This window comes from Trifolium pratense, linkage group LG1 (genome assembly GCF_020283565.1).
Source record: "Trifolium pratense cultivar HEN17-A07 linkage group LG1, ARS_RC_1.1, whole genome shotgun sequence".
Classification (NCBI taxonomy): domain Eukaryota; kingdom Viridiplantae; phylum Streptophyta; class Magnoliopsida; order Fabales; family Fabaceae; genus Trifolium; species Trifolium pratense.
This window is the reverse complement of record NC_060059.1, coordinates 31,308,421-31,332,517: the sequence shown is the minus strand read 5'-3', so window position 1 is coordinate 31,332,517 and position 24,097 is coordinate 31,308,421. Positions and strand designations below refer to the sequence as shown.

General features: G+C 31.1%; 2 protein-coding genes and 1 pseudogene across 2 annotated transcripts; all 3 read left to right on the top strand.

The window, feature by feature from the left end:
* Positions 1-10,728: 10,728 nt before the first annotated feature.
* Positions 10,729-16,441, top strand: LOC123892313 (two-component response regulator ORR26-like). The gene is made up of 11 exons (XM_045942107.1): positions 10,729-10,828; positions 12,423-12,575; positions 12,964-13,014; positions 13,671-14,015; positions 14,361-14,437; positions 14,893-15,186; positions 15,369-15,449; positions 15,537-15,629; positions 15,945-16,043; positions 16,155-16,247; positions 16,370-16,441. The coding sequence occupies exons 1-11, from the start codon at positions 10,729-10,731 to the stop codon at positions 16,439-16,441; spliced, it is 1,458 nt and encodes a 485-aa protein (XP_045798063.1).
* A 768-nt stretch (positions 16,442-17,209) lies between these two features.
* On the top strand, positions 17,210-20,124 carry LOC123901758 (annotated as a pseudogene).
* A 1,479-nt stretch (positions 20,125-21,603) lies between these two features.
* Positions 21,604-22,548, top strand: LOC123901774 (3-ketoacyl-CoA synthase 11-like). The gene has a single exon (XM_045951700.1). The coding sequence runs from the start codon at positions 21,621-21,623 to the stop codon at positions 22,353-22,355; it is 735 nt and encodes a 244-aa protein (XP_045807656.1). The 5' UTR covers positions 21,604-21,620; the 3' UTR covers positions 22,356-22,548.
* The last annotated feature ends 1,549 nt before the right edge of the window (positions 22,549-24,097 follow it).

Below are 24,097 nucleotides of genomic sequence, written 5' to 3'. Positions count from 1 at the left end.
TTCTTTTAATTTTTAAATTTTTTATGCTTTTATTCAAAGAACGAGTTATCTCATTCGACCGATTTAATAACTATATAGTTTTATTATAGAGACCGGTTCATTCTATCGGTTTAATCCGATTTAATCCGGTTTATCATGCGGTTCGACCAGTGACCCAGTGGTTCGACCAATGAACCAATGAACCAGTACCCTCGCCGGTTCGATGTCCGGTCCGGTTTTTAAAACACTGGTTTCAGGTCTCAAAAAATTTCATAAAATATACCAAAAGTTCCAGAATATTATCTAATATTTTATTAGAAACAAATAAAAAAACAATTGGTTTCAGAGTACAAATCTATGAAATTATTATTATTATTTGTTAAATGGTTTTAAATAATCAGCGGAATTTGTGAAAATAATTTCATGACTTGAACTAGGGAGAGTGAGGTACACAAGAGGGTTCTAAATAATTCATAGTACTTTACATAAAATTTTGGAAATTTTTTATGGAATTATAATATTTTTAATTACTTTTTTACTCATTTAATTAACTAAAAATAGTTTCGGGTCTCCAAAAATTTCATACAATATACCATAATTTCCAGAATATTATCTACTATTTTATTATGAAAAAATAAAAAAACAATAGAGCCTCCCTGAGGCCGCACGCGCCCCCACGCGCCGCCGGTGAGAGTGGGCGTGGGCGACGCGCACTGTTCATCGTCCCTCCCACCCGTTTTATGCAGAAACGGGTCGTGCGACCCGGTTTTTGACCCGGTTCGATCTCCCTCAATACTCAACGAAACTCGACGTTCCTTATATGGATTTTGATCGTTTTTCAATTTTACAAAGGTTTCCGGTATTAGTTTTTGAAATAGGCGTTCGATTCGCACGTAAAATGAGGTCGAAATTTGGAAGAAATTTAAAAAATGTAATAGTTGTTCTATTGTTTCAAAAAAAAAAAAAAGGGTATTTTTATGATGCAAATTACATACATGTCCCAGTTGCTCTATTGTTTCAAAAAAAAAAAAATGGGTATTTTTGTCCAACTCAAAAGGTGCACCTTGCTAACTTAGACCTAACTAGGGTCTAAGTTAGAAAACCCCTATATATATATATATCTTGCTAACTTAGACCTAATTAGGGTCTAAGTTAGAAAACCCCTATATATATATATATATATATATAGGGGTTTTCTAACTTAGACCCTAGTTAGGTCTAAGTTAGCAAGGTGCACCTTTTCAATTGGACCAAAATACCCATTCTTTTAATTTTTGAAAGAATAGAGCAACAGAGGCATTTCTGTAATTTTACCCAACAGTACACGCGCCCCCACATGCTGAAACCATTAATAGACGCGGATCCAGTGTCGCGCGCGTACCGAAGGACCATGGTTACAGACCGTCGATTTCCATCAGACAGCCAAGATCTGATCTCATCAAGACTGTCTGATCAATCAGACAGCCCAGATCATCCTGATCCATCAGATTCCAGCGCCTGCGCCACACTGGATTACAACCTGGAGAGAGAAAAATTTGCTTTTTAAAAGTAGGACACGTGTCACACAATGGTTGGCTGGGCGTGATTTTTGTTCATTTAATAATTTGAACTCAATTATTTCGTTGTAAATTAATTTTTTATTTTTTTATTTTTATACCAAAATTCATAATTTTTTTTTGTCTACAAATAGAGACTTGGTTCGTTTGATTTGGACACCGAAAAAAAAACGCAATTTTTCACTACCTTAATCTCATTTTTTGTCTACTAAATACGTTACTTGTGTGTTGTAATTTAACACGCACCACTCAACCAACTCACTGAAACCATTATACCAGGAAAATAGTAGATAATATTCTGGAACTTTTGGTATATTTTATGAAATTTTTGGAGACCTGAAACTATTTTTAGTTAATTAAATGAGATAAAACGGTAATTAAAAACTAATGTTTGCTTCTGAAACCATTTTACTGGTAGAATGGTTGCATATAGTTGTATTCTGAAACCATTTTACTGGTAGAATGGTTTCAATGAGTAATTTATTAATTGTGTTTGCTTCTGAAACCATTTATCTGGTACAATGGTTTCAGAGAGTTGTAATCTGAAACCATTTTGCTGGTAGAATGGTTTCAGTAAGTTGATTATTAGTTATTTGCTTCTGAAACCATTTAGGTTGTAGAATGGTTTCAGAGATTTGTACTCTGAAACCATTTTCCTGGTAGAATGGTTTCAGTGAGTTGATGTAAGGTAGTGAAAAATGAGATTAAGGTAGTGAAAAATTGGGTTTTTTTTTCTGTGTCCAAATCAAACGAACCAAGTCTCTATTTGTAGAGAAAAAAAAATTATGAATTTTGGTATAAAAAATAAAAAATAAAAAATTAATTTACGACGAAATAATCGAGTTTAAAGTATTAAATGGAAAAAAATTAACGCAGCCAACCATTGTGTGACACGTGGCCTGCCTTTTCAAAAAGTTTTCTCTCTCCGCATCATCCTTCCACCCACGCGCGCCTGTCGGCGCGTGTGATGCACGCGCGCGGATTTTGTGCAATCACACGCTGCCACGTGTCCTGGGGGGTGGGAAAAGAAGTTGGGGGCGCCTGTATTGTTGGGTAAATTACAGAAATGCCCCTGTTACTCTATTCTTTCAAAAATTAAAAAAATGGGTATTTTTGTCCAACTGAAAAGGTGCACCTTGCTAACTTAGACCCAACTGGGTCTAAGTTAGCAGCCCCCATATATATATATATATATATATATATATATATATATAATCAAATACTAAGTTAGCAGCCCCCATATATATATATATATATATATATATATATATATATAAACATTATATATATCTTGCAATTATTTTTCAAATTGATGAGTAAAATAATGATATGTGATATTGTGTGAGAGATGTATAATAAAATCGAATAGAACTTTGCTAAATTTTTAAAAATAGTTTTGTCATTTAAACAGCTTGTCTTTCTCTTATTTGTAATTATCATATCTTTATTCATAATTAAATAGGAAAAGCTCTTCAATTGATAAAGCACATCAACATTACATAAACTATTTTCTCTAATTTTTAAGTAATTTAAAGACTAGAATTTAACTTTTTAAAGATAAACAAATTAAGAATTTTAGGTTCAATTTGATCCTTACATATTATAATTATAATGTCTCTATCGACTAAATTAAGTTTATGAACACTACATATTCATTTTTTTTTACTTTTATCGAAACCCATTACTACTTTTTTCCCCTAAATATAAAATTTGTTTGAGTAAATTGCGGAAATTAAAAAAAATTGACCGTGATATTAAATTTATTGACAATTGATATGAATTTTACAAGTTTGTCCTTCAAAAAAAAAAATTAATATTAATATATTTATTACAAATTGCAAAAAAATGTAAATTAATTAGAAATTTGTTTAAAAAGAAATAATTAATACAATTTCAAACGAAAAAAATATTATAAAAAAGACAAAGAAAAAGGGTGATGCTAACATGCGCTCTAAGAGCACATGGTATGGTATCCAAGTAGCATTAAAAACTTTTAAAAATTTAATTTCCAAATAATTAATTACACAAAATTTAAAAGAATATATTTATATTTGACTCTTTTAAAATTACCATAAAGACACATTTCCCTCCCGTCACTTTTTCAACTTTTTAGATTCATTGAAAAATTAATGTATTTGACCTATATTTTAGACCGGATACATCACTTTTTCAACTTTTTAGATTCATTGAAAAAGTGATGTATTTGACCTATATTTTAGACCGGATACATCACTTTTTCAACTTTTTAGATTCATTGAAAAAGTGATGTATCTGACCTGTATTTTAGACCGAATACATAACTTTTTCAATGAATCTAAAAAATAGTTTTTTAGGCCTCACTGGTTACAACGTAAGAATTTTTCTACCTCTCATTCTCCATCATCTCCTTGGTCCCTTCATTGATGGCCATGTTCTGTGTGCCCTAACCACCGTCATATCTCACTACGAGGATAGTGGATTTGTCTCCTGTGAATCTGTCTCTAGAGTGTTCCTCTAGATCTAGAGTGTAAACAAAATACTGTATTTTGAAAACCAAATGAAAAAATGAAGATGAGATTTTAATGGTGAGATTTGACACTATCCTCTCTCAAGTGAAAACTCACACTAAACAGAATTCTTTCTCCAATACCAACCCTCTAAATATACTATTTTTGTTTCTAGTCCCTCTAAAAATTTCTCTCAAACTTAGGTCATTTTAAATTTCCGGTTGTCAATTTCGGTCTCTTTTTTTACAAAATAAAAAACACGTAACATGTCCAAAATAATTTTTTTATGTCATATCATTATTAAGACCTTAAAACATGCAACTTGGTGACATGGTTTGCTCATGTTTTAATTTCAGCATTTTGCTACTATTCTAAGAGAAGATTTTTAAAATGAATAAAATTTATTTATAATCTTCTATTGCCGAGGATGTCCTTAGTAGACATTTATATGTTAGTACATATATACATATAAATTTCTCTTGTGGATAGTCCTCGGTACCTTATAAGTGCCATAACATGTTCTTTATATTGATGATGTGATGATTTTTTATATAGGTAATATTTCTAATTTGAGAGCTCTTAAAAAAGCTCTTTTTGGACTATAGAAATGTTTCTAGCCAACTTATCAATCAATTAAAGTCTGCCGGCTCTATCACTCACAGAAAGAAGACTATAATTTACGATTTAATTATAATTAGAATTTAATTTTGGCGAGATTCCTTTTATTTATCTTAGCATTCCTATTTTTAAAGATAAATCTAACTGGGTTGTCTCCAATTATTCAGAGACGCAGCTCGAATATTAAAATTGGCCCCTAATAAAAAATGACATAAAAATAATTTAAAAACCGTTCTCTTACATTGTAAATATCATAAAAACACAAAAAATAATTATCATCGTATATAATATCAAAAAGAGACATCATAATCAATTATTAAAATGACTAGAATTAAAACAATGAAAAAACAAAATTATAGGGATTTGAATCAAGCACCTTGTACTCAAAAATATTAGAGGCAATCTAGTAATACATATCTGATATTTTATAAACATTAAAAATACTATAACTATTATTATATGACCTCAAAATTTTTATGCCCGACGCCGCTGCACACTTGACACATGAGTGTGAGCCGGTCTTGCCTAATGCTATTCACCACATGCTTATTGCAGATAAAATTAAATCTAAATTAGCTACTTGAAAGGTTTCTTAATTGTCTATTGCTGGTAGGGTGCAACTCGTATACAACTTTATATATATATATATTCTATTTGGTCAAATATCAGTAGAAAATTGACATCAATAAAGATATTTGTCAATAGTTGCTTGGACAAGTGAACAAAATTAGTATTTGGAATGATTATTGGCTTAACATTTCTATGGTCAATCATCGTGATATTCCAAAAGAAAAACATCATGTACTTCAAGCCACTGTAAATGATTTCCTTAGGAATAAGAATCGTATTTTCCTCATTCTATTTTTTAAATAATCCTGATATTGCTACTGTTTTGCAGGATGTTCTTATTCCTAATTTTAGGATTAAGGACAAGCTTGTTTGGAAACACACCAATAATGGGGAGTTTAGCTTTCAAGAGGCTTATATTTTTCAATAAGTCACTTCTTATTTGTGTGTAAGAGATTGCAATGTTTTTTCTCAATATAACTTGTGTGGCAATTAAGTGGAGACTAGTCAACATCTTTTATAGGATTTTTCTTTTGCAAAAAACTTTGGACCTGAATTGCTTCTATTTTTAACACTATTATTGACGCTTCTTCTAATTTTACTATTCTGAATTTTTGTAACTGATCTTGGTATCCTCAATGCAAAACTATTATTATTGTTGCTATTATCAACTTATAAATTGATGTGATTTGGTTTTGTATAAACAAAAAGAGGCTTAATAACAAGATTACTTCTCAAAAATCGACATCTTTTTTGTGATCTCAATTACTTCTTTTGTCGGGAACCACTTTTTCTCAACTATATATGCACGAATTTGTAATTCTTAAGGTCTTTTATGTTTTAATTCAAGCTCTCAATGCTCCTCGGATTAAGGAGGTTATATATATATGGAATCTTCCCATTGTTTTCTGAATCAAATACAACATAGATGATACAACAAATGTAGTATTTTTAGAGATAACAATGTTAACGGTGTGGGTTATTTTGCTCCAAATTTAAATATGTATACTGCTTTTCATGCAGAGTCGGGGAAATGTATGCAACTAAGATAGCTTTTAAATAGGGTTGACTATCACTTTGGTTGAAAACAGACTCTCAATCTGTTACTCTTGCTTTCAAGAATCATGATCTTGTTCCTCAGAGATTAATAAATATGTGGTTGAATTGTATTGAGTTAACTAAGAACTTGCATTTCATTTTTTTTTTTTTTTTGAAAAGACCAAAATGAGATATATATATATATATATATATATATATATATATATATATATATATATATATATATATATATATATATATATATATATATATATATATATATATATATATATAAGAAAATAAGTCTTCTCAGCACAAGACGTGCCAAGAGAGACTAAAGTAAGTTACAACCAGAGTCAAAAATACAACCAAAAGAAACTATACAAGGCCCAAACAAAGCATAGGACTAGACCACCAACTATGGCAGTTTAAAGCTAAAGTACTACTCGTTGCTTTCAACCACCTGAATGAAAAAGTCTTGATCTTGTCCAACATGCAATGTAAAGAATTCGCCGAGCCTCTAAACAAACGATGGTTTCTTTCGGTCCACACAACCCACACACAAGCAACCCAAATGAGTTGCATGAAAGAATGTCGTGCTCGAAGACCACCTGCTGAACCAGTGAACTGAACAAAATGATCTGAAAGAGTCTGAGCAGTCACCAAAGAAGAGCCAATCCAGGAACTGACAAGAGACCAAAGTGCACCAAAAGTACTGCAAGAAAGGAACAAGTGCTGAGCTGTCTCGACCTCTCCGCAACCAGAAACACATAGATGAGCCTTCGAAGATAAAATCGCTCGAGTAACCAGGTTTGCTTTGGTAGGTAACCTGTCCCGCAAGAGTCGCCATGCTAAGATAGAAACCTTCAAAGGAACCTGAGGGTGCCAAATAAGCCCTGCCGCTGCATCCAAAGTAACTGCAGCCTGTGCTATCAGAAGCTGATATGCGCCACGCACAGTATAACCATCGTCCGGGTCGGGCTGCCACTGCCACCGATCTGAAACATGATCCTGCAAAGATATGGTAAGAAGTAAAGACTGACACTCCCCCAACAGCTCCTCCTCCCACGCCCTCAACTGACGCCGCCACACCCAAGCCTCCCCTCCAGTCGCCCACCCCCGCACAAACATCTCAGCCACTGAAGCCGATTTGTTTTCTGCCAGGTCAAACAACCGCCCAAATCTCTCCCTCAACGTGGTCCCATCCACCCAAGGGTCAGTCCAGAAGAAAGTGTCAGACCCATCTCCCACCTTTCTAGAAATGTGCCCTCCAAACCAGCCTCCCTCTAACGCACCACCACCATCTCGTAACCTCGCCAACTCCCTCCACCACGTAGACCCACGCGTCCCTCCCACACGCAACCGTCCTCTCTCCACCCCGTAACGACCAGCCAGTACTCGAAACCACAAACCCTCTTTATCCACTAGCATCCTCCAACACCACTTGCCTAAAAGGGCCAAATTAAATTCCTTCAACTGCCTAACCCCCAGACCCCCATACTCCTTACGCAAGCATATTGTTTTCCAGTTGATCCACGAAATTTTCCTAAGATCCTCACATCCCCCCCCAAAAAAATTTAATCAAAATAGCTTCAATAGAAGAGATAGTACCTGAGGGAGCTTTAAAGAAGGAAAGAGAATAGACAGGCAGAGAGGTCAACACAGATTTTAGCAGAACCAAGCGACCACCATAAGAAAGAAAACGACTCCTCCATCCTGATAAACGATTCTTTAAACGATTCACGACCGGTTCCCAAAAACTCAAACGCCGCGGATCACCCCCGATAGGTAGGCCCAGATAAAGGAAAGGTATTTTCCCCACTTTACAACACAAAACTGACGCCGCCTCAACAAGCCAAGAATCAGGGATATTAACCCCTACCAGCAAGCTTTTGTTAAAGTTAACCCGCAGACCCGACATAGACTCGAACAACACAAGGACGGCCCGCAAAGCGCGGACATTTGCCCAACTTTTGGACCCCAACAGCAACGTATCATCAGCGAACTGAAGATGTGACACCGATACCGGGGTTATATCACCAACACTGTACCCCGTAAAAAGGTTGCGCTCCACCATGGCTTCCATCAAAACATGTAAACCCTCAGCAGCCAGCAAAAAGAGGAAAGGGGATAACGGATCCCCCTGTCTTAAACCTCTCTCAAGAGGAAACTCATCAGTCGGACTTCCATTGACTAAAACCGAAGCTGTAGCCGTGCACACACATTCCTTAATCCAATTCCTCCATAGTGTTGGGAAACCCATTTTCTCCATAACAGCATCCAAGTAACCCCAGTCGACAGAATCATAAGCCTTCTCAAAATCGACCTTAAAGAGCAGCAACTCCTTCTTGGACCTCCGAGCCTCATCCACCTCCTCGTTTGCAATAAGAATTCCATCGAGAATTTGCCGACCCTTAACAAAAGCAGTTTGAGACTCAGAAATCACGCTGCCCATCACAAGACGCAACCGGTTTGCTAACACCTTAGCCAATATTTTATAGAGACTACCCACAAGAGAGATAGGCCGAAAATCATTCAACCTTTGAGGACTATCAACTTTGGGGATCAAAGCAATAAAGGTAGCATTCAAACCCTTGGTCAATCTACCATTACGGTGAAACTCTGAACAAAAACGCACGACATCTCCTTTAATATCTGCCCAAAAATCCTTTACAAAGCCAAAATTAATCCCATCAGGGCCCGGACTTTTGTAACTATCACAGTCCCAAACAGCTTCCTTTATCTCGTCCAACGAGAAAGGCTTAATTAAGCTACTGACTTCCGCCACCTGCAACCGTTTAAAAGCTAAATTATCCACCCCAGGCCTCTCCATAGTTACAGCCTTAAAATGAGCAGCAAAATGAGATACAACCGCATTTCATTGTTTCACATATCTTTAGAGAAAGCAACCTTTGTGCAGACAAAATTGCTTCCATTGGACTTCATAGTAATGATTTTGTTTGGTGAGATTATATTCCCTCGCGTGTTTCCGATTTATTTAACTTCAATAAGTTTGGGCTTTGTTAAGAGTCTCACATCAGCTGCGAGATGACCTGAATGTGCGTTTATAAGCAAGAGGCAATCCTCACCTTACAAGCCGGTTTTGTAAAGACGAGTTAGGCACAATACTCAATTCTAAGAGGCTCCTTGATAATAGTTTCAGCTGATGTATTTCAAGGCTTCATTCTATTGTTTCGTCTACACTATTTTTTCCTTCACCGTGATTTTATCCCTTTAAGTTTTCCTGGTAAGATTTTTGACAAGGCATAAGCTGTCTATCTTGGTTGTTTATATTTGGTTTTGGCCTAGTCGGTTTATAATTTTTCTTATTTTTCCTTCAATTAATTTTAAATAGGCATCTTTTTCTTTTATTTATAAAACATATCGTAAGTATATAGACGAAATGGTAAATTCATCATAAACTCACAACCACAAGTGAGGTAGTCGGGGTTCAAACTCCGATCATAGTGCACAACCTAACGATTTTAGCCTATTGTAAATTTTTTTTTTTATACTATTTTCAAAAGATGGATAATCACAATTTGATCTCTATTAAATGAAATTCTTATAACTTTAATAAAGAATAAAATAATCATTATTATTTTCCAAACAAAAAAAAAAAAAAAAATAATCATTATTTTATTGAAAATAAAACAAGGAAACTAATATTTAAATGGTATTGTCAAAATAATAATGATATTTAAATGTGTAAAAAAAGGGAATATTATAGGCAGCGTATATGAAAATAAATATAATAAACAATGAGATTTTTTTTTATCAATGGATTTTTTGAACAAGCCAAAATGAGATATATTAACTAAATCAGTCTCCCTGACACAAGACATACCGAGATAGACTACAAAAATTTACAAGAAGAGACAAACAATCAAAAACATATACAAAAGTCATATAAGGCCCGAACAAAGTAAATGTAAATATAATTAATAAAACCATCATCAAAACTCACTTGGATTGGTCTAGTGGGTGTAGTGATGACTTGGGTCCTTGAATTATGCTTCTCTCAAGGTCTCAAGTTCGATTATATTTTGTGCAAATTTCGATGGGCTAGTCTATACAGAGCAAAAAAAAACTCTAGCTTTAAATGGGATCCCCTCAAATTAGTCGGTATTAAGTCCAGATACAGAGTTTTCAAAAATAAAAATAAAACCATCATCCAATATTCAAATATTTTATTTTCTGCTCATTTTCAAAGAATTGATTAAAAGTGTCAAGAATAAAGAGATTTGAATGATTTGTTACATCTTCTATATAAGGAACACGCCCATAGTTAATTAGAAAAAATTAATAAATGACAATTTACCTTATAATCCTTTTACTTTTCATTTAATAATTTCAAATGAATTTCACCCTTAATCCAATGTGCCTATATATGCTCTCTACTCACACTTCTTAGAGTGCCTAGATAAAAAAAAATCACTATTTTATCACAATTTTGAAAGATCTAATATCACAATTTTGAGAAAATGGATTGTGAAAGATCTAATATCACAATTTTGGTTGTGGACCATGATGAAGAGTCTTTGGCATTTGTTGCTAAGACACTCATGGAACGACAATACAAAGGTACGTGTCTCTTGTTTATTTAACCATTGTATAATTGAAGTGTTTATTTTTTTTTTGACTAAATAATTGAAGTGTTTTTTTTATAGGGATTTTATGAATTTGGACCTTTACTTTTCAATTATAATTTGGTCAAAATTCAAAAATAAAAACCAAAAAAATGTATATCACTGCTTATTGATCGATTATCCTTTGTGTAGGCATTCAAATTCTCGAAAGTTATTCAATATGCATGTTTGTTGAGTAAATGTAGCTATAATAATTATGAGTATTCGTGCAAATAATTGTTTTATTTTCTTTCTCAATTGTGTTATTTTTAATTGTTTTTATTTTAACACTATAATCCTAAGAGAATAGATCTATGATAATTTAAAATTTGATGTGGAGTCAAGTAAATTCTGATCAAAAGTAAGAATTTCAACAAAAGATTGAGTTAGAGTTTTTACTAGATCGATTTCAATGTATATTATGATGCTCAATATTTTTACAAATATTGTGTTAATAATGACACAATTTTATGTTTGATCCTCGTATATGAATTCATTCGATTCATATTAATGTAAATACATACGTAGAATATTTACATAGTTTTATTATTATTTTTTAAAGACTATATATGAATTGAAAAAATTATATATGTTTGATGGGAATTCATAGAAAAATTTTGTGTACATTGTATTTAAGAAAAACATGTTTTTTTCATAAAAAAAATATTTTTCTAATTCATTTTCATTAATCTAGCAGTTGACTCAACCTTTTCGTTGTATTGGTCCTTAATTTTATCTTTTGCCTTATAATTAAATATTTAAATATATTGTCTTCTAATATAATAGTGCGCATCTTTTGCTATAGTACTTTGTTTGAATACATTTTGAGTCAAACAATTTCTAATCCATCATTGACATTTTATTTATTATTACTCCCGCTGTCTTAAAATGAATGTCGCAATTTGACTTTATACACTATTCACATTATATATTTTGACTATATTTATTTTACTATGACAAATATTACCATATAAGATATTATTATATTTGTCGCAATAATTATTTTCTAAATATCAATTTTTTATAGTTTTAATATTATATAATTAAATATATTAACGGTCAAAGTTGTACAGTGGTCGATTGTGACTCTTATTTTGAGACGGAGTGGGTATTTTTTTTATTTAATTGATATGCACCGACGGTGTAAAATAATTTTACACTGTCAACCAATACCAACCATGTTTTCTGCCACATCACCCCACTTTCTTGACATGATGACATGGCAAAACGATGATTATTTATTGGACGATTGTGTAAAACTATTTTACACCGTTAGTGCATATCAATTAATTTTTTTTTTTGAATGGCAATGATTTTATTATATATATAAGATGAGAAAGTACAAGAGGTAGATACTCTACCCACACTGGTAGGAGAAGTACATATAATACTCTATCAAAACAAAAAATCGATCCAATCAACCACAAAACCATAGATCGGATAAAATCACCGATACCCACCCAAAATATATATTTCATATTGGCTAAACATTTAATTGAATTTTACAAATTTCAGTGACCTAATTTCTTCTATTTGGTTTTAAATTTCAGTTGAAACTGCCAAAAATGCTCATGATGCTTTGGTCACTCTTCGAAATAATGAAGGCTTGTTTGACATCATCGTTACAGAGTTCCATGTATTAGGAATGGATGGCTTTGGTTTTCAAAGGCACATTCAAGATCAATTTCAAATTCCTGTAATAAGTAAGTTTCATTCTAACCTATTTAATTAATTAAGCGTAGTTTAGTTATGATTATACTATATAAGTGCTTATGCACGTATAACCTATTTCTATGATAAAAAAAATAAAAAATCAAACTATTTTTATATTAATTATGAAAAAATTTTAACATCTATTTTAAAAAAGCTTATGAATATATGCTGAAAATGGTTATGTACATTATATAAATTATTTTCAATTTATTTTTAAGCAATCTTACAAATATTTATGTCATAAATAAGTTACAACAAATAAATCTAAACAATTCCTTAAGGTTTTGATCAAGATATGATAACTTTTTTTGAATGGCAATCAAGATATCAAAACTATATTTATCATAAATACTATTGACATTGATCACTAAATTGTAGTTTGGCATCAAAAGTTTCCCATTATTCGTCCCCGTGAGCTTAGCTCAATTGGTATGTAGGAGTCGGGGTTGAAAGCTCAGACACTCCACTTATTCACATTTAAAGTGGAATTTTTAGCCATTAGACTACTAGACCAATAAAAAAAAAGTTTCTCATTACTCAATTGCATAAAATTTTACTCAGAGCCGTCCTTGAGATTTTGAGTGCCCTGTACAAGTTATAATTGGGGTGCCCTATTTATTTTATTTTTTTGGTACATTGTGCCCTATTTATTTTATAAGTCATAAAAATAAATAATGTGAAAGAAAAGTTAAAGATTATACTTTCAATTTATTAAAATCTCTCTGATAACTTTTAATTCTTTAATTAGACTTTATTATCAAGATCATAAGAGTCTAAGTTTATTTTAAAATTTAATTTAATATTTATTTATTTTAACACATGCACGCACACACGATTGTACGCACGTACACACATAAACACACTAAGTGGAACAAAAATTGATGCCCCTAAAATTGTAGTGCCCTGTACAATTGCTCCTCTTGAACACCTTCCGGAACCCTTCTGATTTTACTAGTGAACATCTTGGATAAATATTTGTTAAAAATAATTCTTATGCATTAGTTTTTTTGACGAAATTCTTATGCATTAGTTAGAAAGTATAAGTTATAATAATATATTGAATTCTCTCTCTTTGTTTCAAACAGTGATGTCTAAGGATAATCGGCAACACTTAATATCTATGACATTAGAAAAAGGAGCAACACATTTTATTGTGAAACCTGTCTGTGCTGAAGATTTCAAAGACATATCGATGTATGTTGTTGAAGCAAAGAAACATAAATTATTTATTGATAATTTATTTGTACAAAGTGAAGAACAAGAGTCAAGTGAGCAGGCCAAGACAAAGAAAGAAGATTCCAAGAGAAAAAATATTGATGAGTCTCAAGGAGAAGCAAAATGTAAACTTGTTAAGAAATCATCAAGACTTGTTTGGACAGATGATCTTCACAATTTATTTCTTGATGCTATTAAAAAAGTTGGATTGAAAAGTAAGTATTATAATTTTCAAATATTTTCTAAACATAGTTTTTTTTTTTTTCAATCAAATTATTTATAAATGTGTTTTAGTATATATGTACTTCTTCCGATTTAATATATGTTGCACCATTTTTTAAGGTATTATCCGATTTAAATTTTATGTGAGTGAATAACACTTTTGAGTACATACCACTTTAAATAATAATCATAATTGTTTCCCTCTTCCACATATTATTCACAATTTAATCTTAATACACAAATAATGCAAAATGTTCTAGATGTATGATTTTCTGACTTCAAGTTCTTATTTATAGCTAATTACTGATTTTACTTGTTATTTTTTTTTTCTCATTCAGAGGCTGTTCCAGGAAAAATTCTAGAACTCATGAACATACCTAACTTGACAAGGGATAATGTAGCAAGTCACCTGCAGGTTTTTTTCTTCTCAATTTACTTGATATATTTTTATAATATTGTAGAATTTTAACAATTCTCTAACATATATGCTTTTTTTTAATAATCATATTATTATAATTATTGAAAGATATGTTCTGAATTATTAATTATTTATCTTATACCCTTCTTCCCAATCTTTATATATTATATAACTATAAACCATTATATGTTTAATTTTATGGAGCATAAGTCCTCTTCTTTGTCATTGCTTAAAATTGATTCTTTTTAAGAAATCGCACTAACATTTCCTTGGTAATTAGTCCAATAGAATCCTTTTAAGAAAAATAAAACAAAATATTTGTTTTGGTTTTAATATCTCTTTGTATTGTATTTTTTATGAAATATATCTTAGAAGTATAATCCTATAAATGTTAGGGTCGTCAAATTTGGTGACCAAATTCATTTGTTTATAACTTTATAAAATAATTGCAGAAATATCGCCTTTTTTTGGATAAAGTTGCCGAGAAAGAATTGGTTGGAAATGCATCTCAGAGAGCTTTCAGGTCAAGATTTGCATCAAATATTCCAACATCGATAATCGAAGAAATAAAAGAAATGAGAACAAATATATTTGATGTACCAACATTATATCAAATTGGAAATTGTTATTTTAATCATATGAATCATGGTGAGAAAAATTGGAACTGTAAATATTTGAACAGCTCTAATATTGGATCATGTGTGCTGAATGAGTCACCTTTAAGTGTAAATCAAAACTCCATGCAGGTAAGTCTCATTGATTGTCACACACTTTGGCTGAAGCATATTTTTATTTTGTTTCTACCCCTAAAAATTGTTGTGTCAAAAAATGATTTTATCACCAAAAAAAAATATTAAAAAAATTGAACAAATAGATAATATACAATTGTTTTCAATATTACTAACATTTTTTTTTTGTCTTAAATCAGATGAATGAGAACAATGATGCAAGTGCATTTTTGAAATCTGATCTTATTAATTCAATTCAAGATGTGCAATCCCTTGATCAGGTAATGTTGTCTATGTCATTAAAGACCTTACATATATATGTGTACCTTTTTTACAAGTATTTGACTCAAACTTTTTCACTTCACCAGTTATATAAAGGTGGTGATGATACATCTCTAGTTGGAAACACATCATGTGTGCTGAATGAGTCACCTTTAAGTGTAAACCAAACCTCCATGCAGGTAAGTCTCATTGATTGTCACGTACTTTGGTTGAAGTATATTTTTATTTTGTTTCTACCCCTAAAAATTGATAAATTGTCCAAAAAAAATTATGTACAAAATTTGTTTTTAATATTTTATAAATTTAGAGCTAGCTTTATAAAAAAAAAAAAAAAAAGAGAGTATTTTTTATTACTTTTCTACAAGTTATTATAGGAAAAGAATAGATTTATGATTAAGTTTTTTTTTTTTTTTTGAATGCCAAATATAAATTTATGATTAAGTATCTTCTATTATATAACAAGTATTTTGACTAAAACATTATCATTTCAACAGTTTTATAAAGGTGGTGATGTAATAGCTTCTTCTTCTGCTGAAATCAATTCATGTATGTTGAATGAGTCACCAATAAGCTTGGACCAAAATTCTAATCAGGTAAGTCCCATTTTATCATACTTGTTGAAACATGTTTTAATATACTCCAATTTCTTATTATTTACAATTGAAGATAAAATGTTTCTAAAGTGTTTATTATGTGATTTCTAGTTGCAAGGATATGAACAATATTCAAATGAAGAACTATATGATATGTTTGTGGGAGACAAAATGTCTGAAGCAAGTACCTCAGCTACTAATCCGGTAAGTTAATTTGTTAAGATTAATGTTGATTTATTTAAATTAACTTTGGAAATTTTGTCAAAAAAAAAAAAAAATTAACTTTGGAAATATTTCTAATATGAGGTTTTTTAATATTAATGCAGATATCGGATATGGATCTTTTTGAAGCCGTGTTTGGTACTACCAGTCAAAACAATAATTTTAAGTTTATTTAGATCAACTTTTGCTAGAATTGTTTATTTACATTAAGGTTTATTTTAGATTTGCAAAGATTTTGAGATTTTGGTGATTTGCTAAGAAAGACGTGTAAGACCCATATTTTGGTGATTTTGTTGTGTATTAGTCACTTTATTGAATCTAAGTTGAGCGATGACGATATCAATAGGGAATATTATTTTCTTTTGTATTAAATCTTTTATTTTAATTAGAATTTGGTTAATTATCGTGTGGCTTATAAACATGTTATGATTTTGTGCACATGATAAGTATGCTAATAGGTTTTTTTGTTTTGCTATGAAAAAAATTCTTAGAACCTGTATAATCAACATTTTAAGCATTAAACTTTTTGTAACATTTTTAGCATGACCAAAAAATACACTAGTAAAAAATTCTCTGTGTGACTAGCACCCCTTGTGCTGGCCCCACTTTATCAATATAATTTAGCAATTTCAAAAAAAAAAAAAAAAGGTTAATTATATAATCAAAGTCAAACTGTAACATTATCGTAGGAATTTGTATAACCAACTTTTTTAAAATATAAAAAATATTATTTTTCCTTTAAAATAAAATGTTATTTTTAATACAATTTTTTTTTTTTATTTTCTAAGTTTTTTTTTGAAACGCACAATTTACCCGGTTGGCAAAATTATTGAATTAATGTCACAGTATGTGATGAATTAAATGTTCATATGGGTAGTTGCATCAACACCCCTTTAAATTCCTTTTCAAATCTTCCAAAATTTTCACAACTCAATCATATTCTTTCTCCCTTTGTTTCTTTCCTCTTTCATGGAAGAACAAAAAAATCAAAACCATTACCCTTATAGTAGAAGCATTTCTTTTGATAGAAAAAAACTTCCAAATTTTTTAATATCCGTGAAACTTAAATATGTTAAACTTGGTTACCACTATTTAATTTCTAATGCTATGTACCTTATTTTAATACCACTTTTTGGAGTATCTTTAACTCATTTATCAACATTTTCAATCAATGATTTAATCCAATTACATGAAAATCTTAAATTCAACTTTGTATTAATGACACTATGTTCAAGTTTAATAGTATTTCTTGCTACCCTTTTTTTCATGTCACGTCCAAGAGATGTATACTTAATTGATTTTGCATGCTATAAACCACCACAAGAATTATCATGCACAAAAGAAACTTTTGTGGAAAGGTCAATTATAACAAAAGCTTTTACTGAGGAAAATATTTTGTTTCAAAAGAAAATACTTGAAAGGTCAGGTTTAGGACAAAAGACATATTTTCCTCCATCAATTAGGAGGTTCCCACCAAATCCTTGTATGGATGAAGCAAGAAAAGAAGCTGAAGAGGTTATGTTTGGTGCAATTGATGAGGCTTTGGAGAAAACTGGTGTGAAGGCTAAGGATATTGGGATTTTGATTGTCAATTGTAGTTTGTTTAATCCAACACCTTCTCTTTCAGCTATGATTGTGAATCATTATAAATTGAGAGGGAATGTGTTGAGTTATAATCTTGGTGGTATGGGTTGTAGTGCTGGTGTTATCTCTATTGATCTTGCCAAACAGCTTCTACAGGTTCGTATACAAGTCTTTACTTATATAACATTTTCTATTTGACGGTTAAAATTTCAGCTAACGGTTAAAACTGGATTGAATCTGTTTTAAACCGCATATATAATATTAAATTTACATCATCTACAATACAATAGGTAAAAACCTAAAAAACAACAAAAGTGAGTATTTTGAAGTACTTGAAAAAAACAACAAATGCACACCGCTACAAACACCAAAAAAGACTACCACACTACAAGTGTGAAAACGATCAAATGCACCTCGCTACCAAACTTTTGGTAGCCGAGTTTTGGTTTTTGTGGAACATTGTATTTATTTAATCAATTATTTTTGTTTTTTTTTAGTACTTCCTATACTTATTTCGGTGGCATTTGGTTTCTACTTTTTGTATTTTACTCTTGTTGCCCTTTCTATATTAATAATTGTATGTCATTAAAAAAAAAACTACCAAACTTGCACCACAAACATCTGGCCACGGAAAAGTTAAGACAAAAGAAGAAGAAAGACATGGATCAGACGATTCATCAATCAAAGTCAATGGAATCCAACACCAGTCCCCCACCAACCTCTGTCGGCTCTAGCACAAGATAGGTTGCACCTTTCACTCATAGAAGAGTAGAAAGTACCACATGATTTTTTGTACTACTTCCAAGATGAAAGTTTCATATTTTCAACCAAAGAGTCGACGGGAACAATTATCCTAAAAAAATTAAATAATTATGAGAATTCGAAATAACCACACAACATGTCAAACTAACGTTCACCCTAACTTATTCAAAGCTGGTACGTGCATCTGAATTTTTAGATAGCTTCCACTCGTTGGGCAGGTTGTCATGGTTTTAGCTTGTTTTTTTGTTGGCTTCCAAGTTCCAAGTACCAAGCATCACGGTTTCCAATAGTTATGGGCCTTTTTTATGTTGACATGTGGCATTGATATGGAGTCACACATTCCTGTGCAATCAATTACTCTCTCCATTTCAAATTACTTCCTCCGATTTTATATATAAAAAAAAAATTATTTTTAAATTTATTATAAAATTGTATCTAAGATGTACAAAATTGCAGTCTAGTTATATCAATTCTAGAATGAATTTAAAAAGTAAATTATTTCTTTTATATATATAGTTAATAATCATAAGTCATTGACAAGCTTTTCCAATTATATAGGTGCATCCAAACTCATACGCCTTAGTAGTGAGCATGGAGAATATAACACTCAATTGGTATATGGGCAACAACAAATCAATGCTAGTATCGAATTGTCTGTTCAGAATGGGAGGAGCAGCAATCCTTCTCTCCAACAAATCCGCCGACCGCCGTCGAGCTAAATACCAATTAGTCCATACTGTCCGAACACACAAAGGTGCAGATGACAAATCCTATCATTGCGCCTTTCAAGAAGAAGACAACACAAAGATAATTGGTGTCTCACTCTCAAAAGATCTAATGGCTGTCGCCGGAGAAGCACTCAAAACAAACATCACAACATTAGGTCCATTAGTTCTTCCAATGTCAGAACAATTCATATTTTTCGCCACATTGATTGCGCGAAAAATCTTCAAGATGAAAATAAAACCGTACATACCTAATTTTAAATTAGCTTTTGAACATTTTTGTATTCATTCCGGAGGCAAGGCAGTTTTGGATGAAATAGAAAAAAATCTTGAGTTGAGTGAATGGTATATGGAACCATCAAGGATGACACTTTATAGATTTGGCAACCTTTCTAGTAGTTCTTTGTGGTATGAATTGGCTTATACAGAAGCTAAAGGAAGGATTAAAAAAGGTGATAGAACTTGGCAAATTGCATTTGGTTCTGGTTTTAAGTGTAATAGTGCTGTTTGGAAAGCTTTAAAGACTATTAATCCTGCTAAGGAGAAAAATCCTTGGATCGATGAGATTCATGAGTTTCCAATTTCATGTGCCTAAAGTGGAAAAAGTTATTAATTCTTAAATATTAATCTTTTCATATTTCATTTTAATTAATTTATTTATTTTTAAAGAAGGTGTTTGTTTAAATGGAACAAGCTTGTCAATGGTGGGTGTTTGTATTTCTTAGGAAATGTGGAAGAATAACTTTGCCAATTATTTGTATTATGTTCTTGCTATTAATTAGTGTGCATATATTTGTATTATTTGTATTATTTATTGTTTTTACTTGATAAATGTATGCCAATTAATTTTCAAAATTGCTTTACATTTTCAAGCGTATATATAAGTGTATTTCTTCCAAAGCAAATGTATAATGAATGCATTACAAAGATTTTTGTTCAAAATATAAATTTTTTTTAGTAAATTAAGAGCCTTGTAGACATCATAGTGACTTGTAGACATCAGAAAGATATCTAGTAGTACTAATCTTATATCTTCTTGCTCATATATATATATATATAATATAAAAAAAGAGAAACTATACAAAGGGTCCAAACCTTACCCAGATAAAAAGCAAAAGAAAGAGAAATAAAAGAACAAAAATAAGAAAAACAAAAATAATAAGGATCCTATAACTCTATCATGGAGACATAGGCACTTGCTACTATGCATATACTAGAAATTTTTACTTGAGAAACCATATTTTTACTAGAATTTTTTTTTTTTTTGCAATTTAGCAAACGTGTTCAAAGCTATTACGTGCATGTAAGATTTTAGTTAGCTTCCACTTGTGGATATAGTTTAATATGCCACCTAAGGGGAAGAATTATTTTTTATAGCATCTATTTATTGGATGCTACATAAAAGTGATTAGACAACTGATCCAATTCACAGTACTATATTGGTTGTCAAGGTTGTTGGCAGATTTTTGTTAGCTCTGCCAACCTAATTAATACCCTTCCTAATCCCATGCATCCATATGTATCCCATAGTTAAGTTATGGACCTTTTTTTTTTTTTGGAGAATGCTAATTTGTGCCCTTAAGGCACATGTTAAGGAAACAAAAATAGAAATTATTAAATGTTAATTTGTGCATTTTAACTTTTGAAGCATTCAATTTCTTTATATCATTAAATGTTAAATTTCTATTTTGATATATCTTAACATGTGCCCTAAGGGCACATGTTAACAAGACCCTTTTTTTTTTTAAGTTGATTTGTGACCTTCACTTTCACTCCACACAATAGGAGGAATCAGATGGTACAAGTTCAAACTTTAATGATAAATCTTCTTTAAAATATGACTAGGGAGGACAAGTCATATGATGACTGCAGATTCAATAGTAATCACCCAATACAAGTCAACATACAAATCCATTTTATTAATATATATTCAATCATACTCTTCTACTATATGTGATCCATTTAGTAATTATTAGATCATAAGTTTTTAATTTATAGTATTTTTCTTCGTCTAGTCTCATATACAAGTAAAAATTCATTTTTTAAGTTTATTGAATAATTCATATATTTTTTAATTATTCAATAAATTTGAAAAATGAATTTTTATTTATATATGAGACTGCAGGAACTACATGACAAGTGATTAATTTATATATATATATATATATATATATATATATATATATATATATATAAATAAATAAAATTTCTCTACATCAAAATTCAAAAACTAAGATAATCAATTATATAGGTACACCCAAACTCATATGCCTTGGTAGTAAGCATGGAGAACATAACACTCATCTGGTATTTCGGCAACAACAGATCAATGCTTGTCTCAAATTGTCTCTTCAGAATGGGAGGAGCGGCAATCCTCCTCTCGAACAAATCTCGCGACCGTCGTCGAGCCAAATATCAACTAGTCCACACCGTCCGTACACACAAAGGTGCGGATGACAAATCCTACGGTTGCGTCTTTCAAGAAGATGATGACACAAAGAGAATCGGCGTATTACTCTCAAAAGACCTAATGGCTGTCGCCGGAGAAGCACTCAAAACAAACATCACAACATTAGGACTATTAGTCCTTCCTATGTCAGAACAACTCTTATTTTTCGCCACATTGGTTGCGCGAAAAATCTTCAAGATGAAAATGAAAATAAAACCCTACATTCCTGATTTTAAATTAGCTTTTGAGCATTTTTGTATTCATGCTGGAGGAAGGGCAGTTTTGGATGAACTAGAAAAAAATCTTGACTTAAGTGATTGGCATATGGAACCATCAAGGATGACACTTTATAGATTTGGCAACACTTCTAGTAGTTCATTATGGTATGAATTGGCTTATACAGAAGCTAAAGGAAGGATTAAAAAAGGTGATAGAACTTGGCAAATTGCATTTGGTTCTGGTTTTAAGTGTAATAGTGCTGTTTGGAAAGCTTTAAAGACTATTAATCCTGCTAAGGAGAAAAATCCTTGGATCGATGAGATTCATGAGTTTCCATTTTCATGTGCCTAAAGTGGAAAAGGTTATTAATTCTTAAATATTAATCTTTTCATATTTCATTTTAATTAATTTATTTATTTTTAAAGAAGGTGTTTGTTTAAATGGAACAAGCTTGTCAATGGTGGGTGTTTGTATTTCTTAGGAAATGTGGAAGAATAACTTTGCCAATTATTTGTATTATGTTCTTGCTATTAATTAGTGTGCATATATTTGTATTATTTGTATTATTTATTGTTTTTACTTGATAAATGTATGCCAATTAATTTTCAAAATTGCTTTACATTTTCAAGCGTATATATAAGTGTATTTCTTCCAAAGCAAATGTATAATGAATGCATTACAAAGATTTTTGTTCAAAATATATTTTTTTTAGTAAGTTAAGAGCCTCGTAGAAATCATAGTGACTAGTAGACATCAGAAAGATATCTAGTAGCACTAATCTTATATTTTTTTGCTCATATATATATATATATATAATATAAAAAAGAGAAACTATACAAAGTGGGGGTCCAAACCTTACCCAGATAAAAAGAAAAAGAAAGAGAAATAAAAGAACAAAAATAACAAAAACAAAAACAAAAAGGAACAAAAACAAATCCAAAATTGGGGAGATTATCCCTAAACTAGTCATCCATGAGGACATGAGGCAGATTTCCAACAAAAGAAAACCTCTAGATTAATCCACTACAAGAAAACATGATATATTGTTGACCAAATATATTGAGGGCTAAAAGCCCTCAGTAATGTATTTTTACGTTATTGAAGGCTCAAATTCGTCAGTAATGCATTTATCCTTTCTTGAAGAACGAAAAAAGTCTGACTGGACATTAGTGGCGGCTAGGGGCCGCCAGTAATGCAAGAAAGCGTGTTAGACATTACTGACGGCTACAGGCCGTCAGTATTGCAGTTGACCGTTGTGCGTTTATGGCGAGCATGGGCCGTCAGTAATGCAAAGAATTTACGACGGCTACATGCCGTCAGTAATTCTTGACCGTTGTGCGTTTATGGCGAGCATGGGCCGTCAGTAATGCATGTTCGAAATTTAAAATGAAAGCAACGGTCACTTACACTTAATAATTAATTCACTTCTCCTACTTCTCCTATATATAACTCTTCAACAAATACATTCTACTTCACTTCATTTTTACATTTCCATTCTCTCTCTAAATTTTCTCTAACTTCTCTCTTAAATTTCATACTTTCAACTTTCATATCTCCATCCAAAAAGTGGTAAGTGTTTGTGTTTTACTTTTACAAAGTTAAAATTTTTGCTTTGTTATTTAAATGTATATGTTCTAATATTTGTTGTTTACCATTTTTATTAGCAAGTCTTATTCTCGTGGTCGTCGGAGGTCGTGGGTTAGGAGCGGAGTTCGTGGGTTAGGAGCGCGCCAAGTAAGAATCTACTTGGCACCCAAGTAAGTAATGTAATTTTAATTTATAATACTTAGTGATAGTTTTTTTTTTGACCGTATACTTAGTAATAGTTATTAATTAGTACTTTGTAATTTGTTACTAAGATTTTATTATCACTATGTATAAAAATTATTGTTTTTGTAAAAAAAAAATAAAAAAAGTATATTTAAATTTGAAAATTTCGAAAACAATAATTTTTTTTTAATTTTTTTTTTCTTTTCAAAAAAACAGTATATTTATATTCTTTTTTTTTAAAACCGAAATTCTTAAAAAATTCTTTTTTTAAAAAAAAACTTAACAGTTTGTGTATTTTTAAAAAAGTAATGTAATTTTCGTAT

Bases quoted from the DNA above. Each gene is read 5' to 3' on its own strand.
- LOC123892313 (XM_045942107.1), top strand. From the start codon at position 10,729: ATGGATTGTGAAAGATCTAATATCACAATTTTGGTTGTGGACCATGAT. The intron at 12,576-12,963 runs GTAAGTTTCATT...ACTAAATTGTAG, and splicing joins ATTTCAAATTCCTGTAATAA to TTTGGCATCAAAAGTTTCCC. The intron at 14,016-14,360 runs GTAAGTATTATA...TTTCTCATTCAG, and splicing joins TAAAAAAGTTGGATTGAAAA to AGGCTGTTCCAGGAAAAATT.
- LOC123901774 (XM_045951700.1), top strand. From the start codon at position 21,621: ATGGAGAACATAACACTCATCTGGTATTTCGGCAACAACAGATCAATG.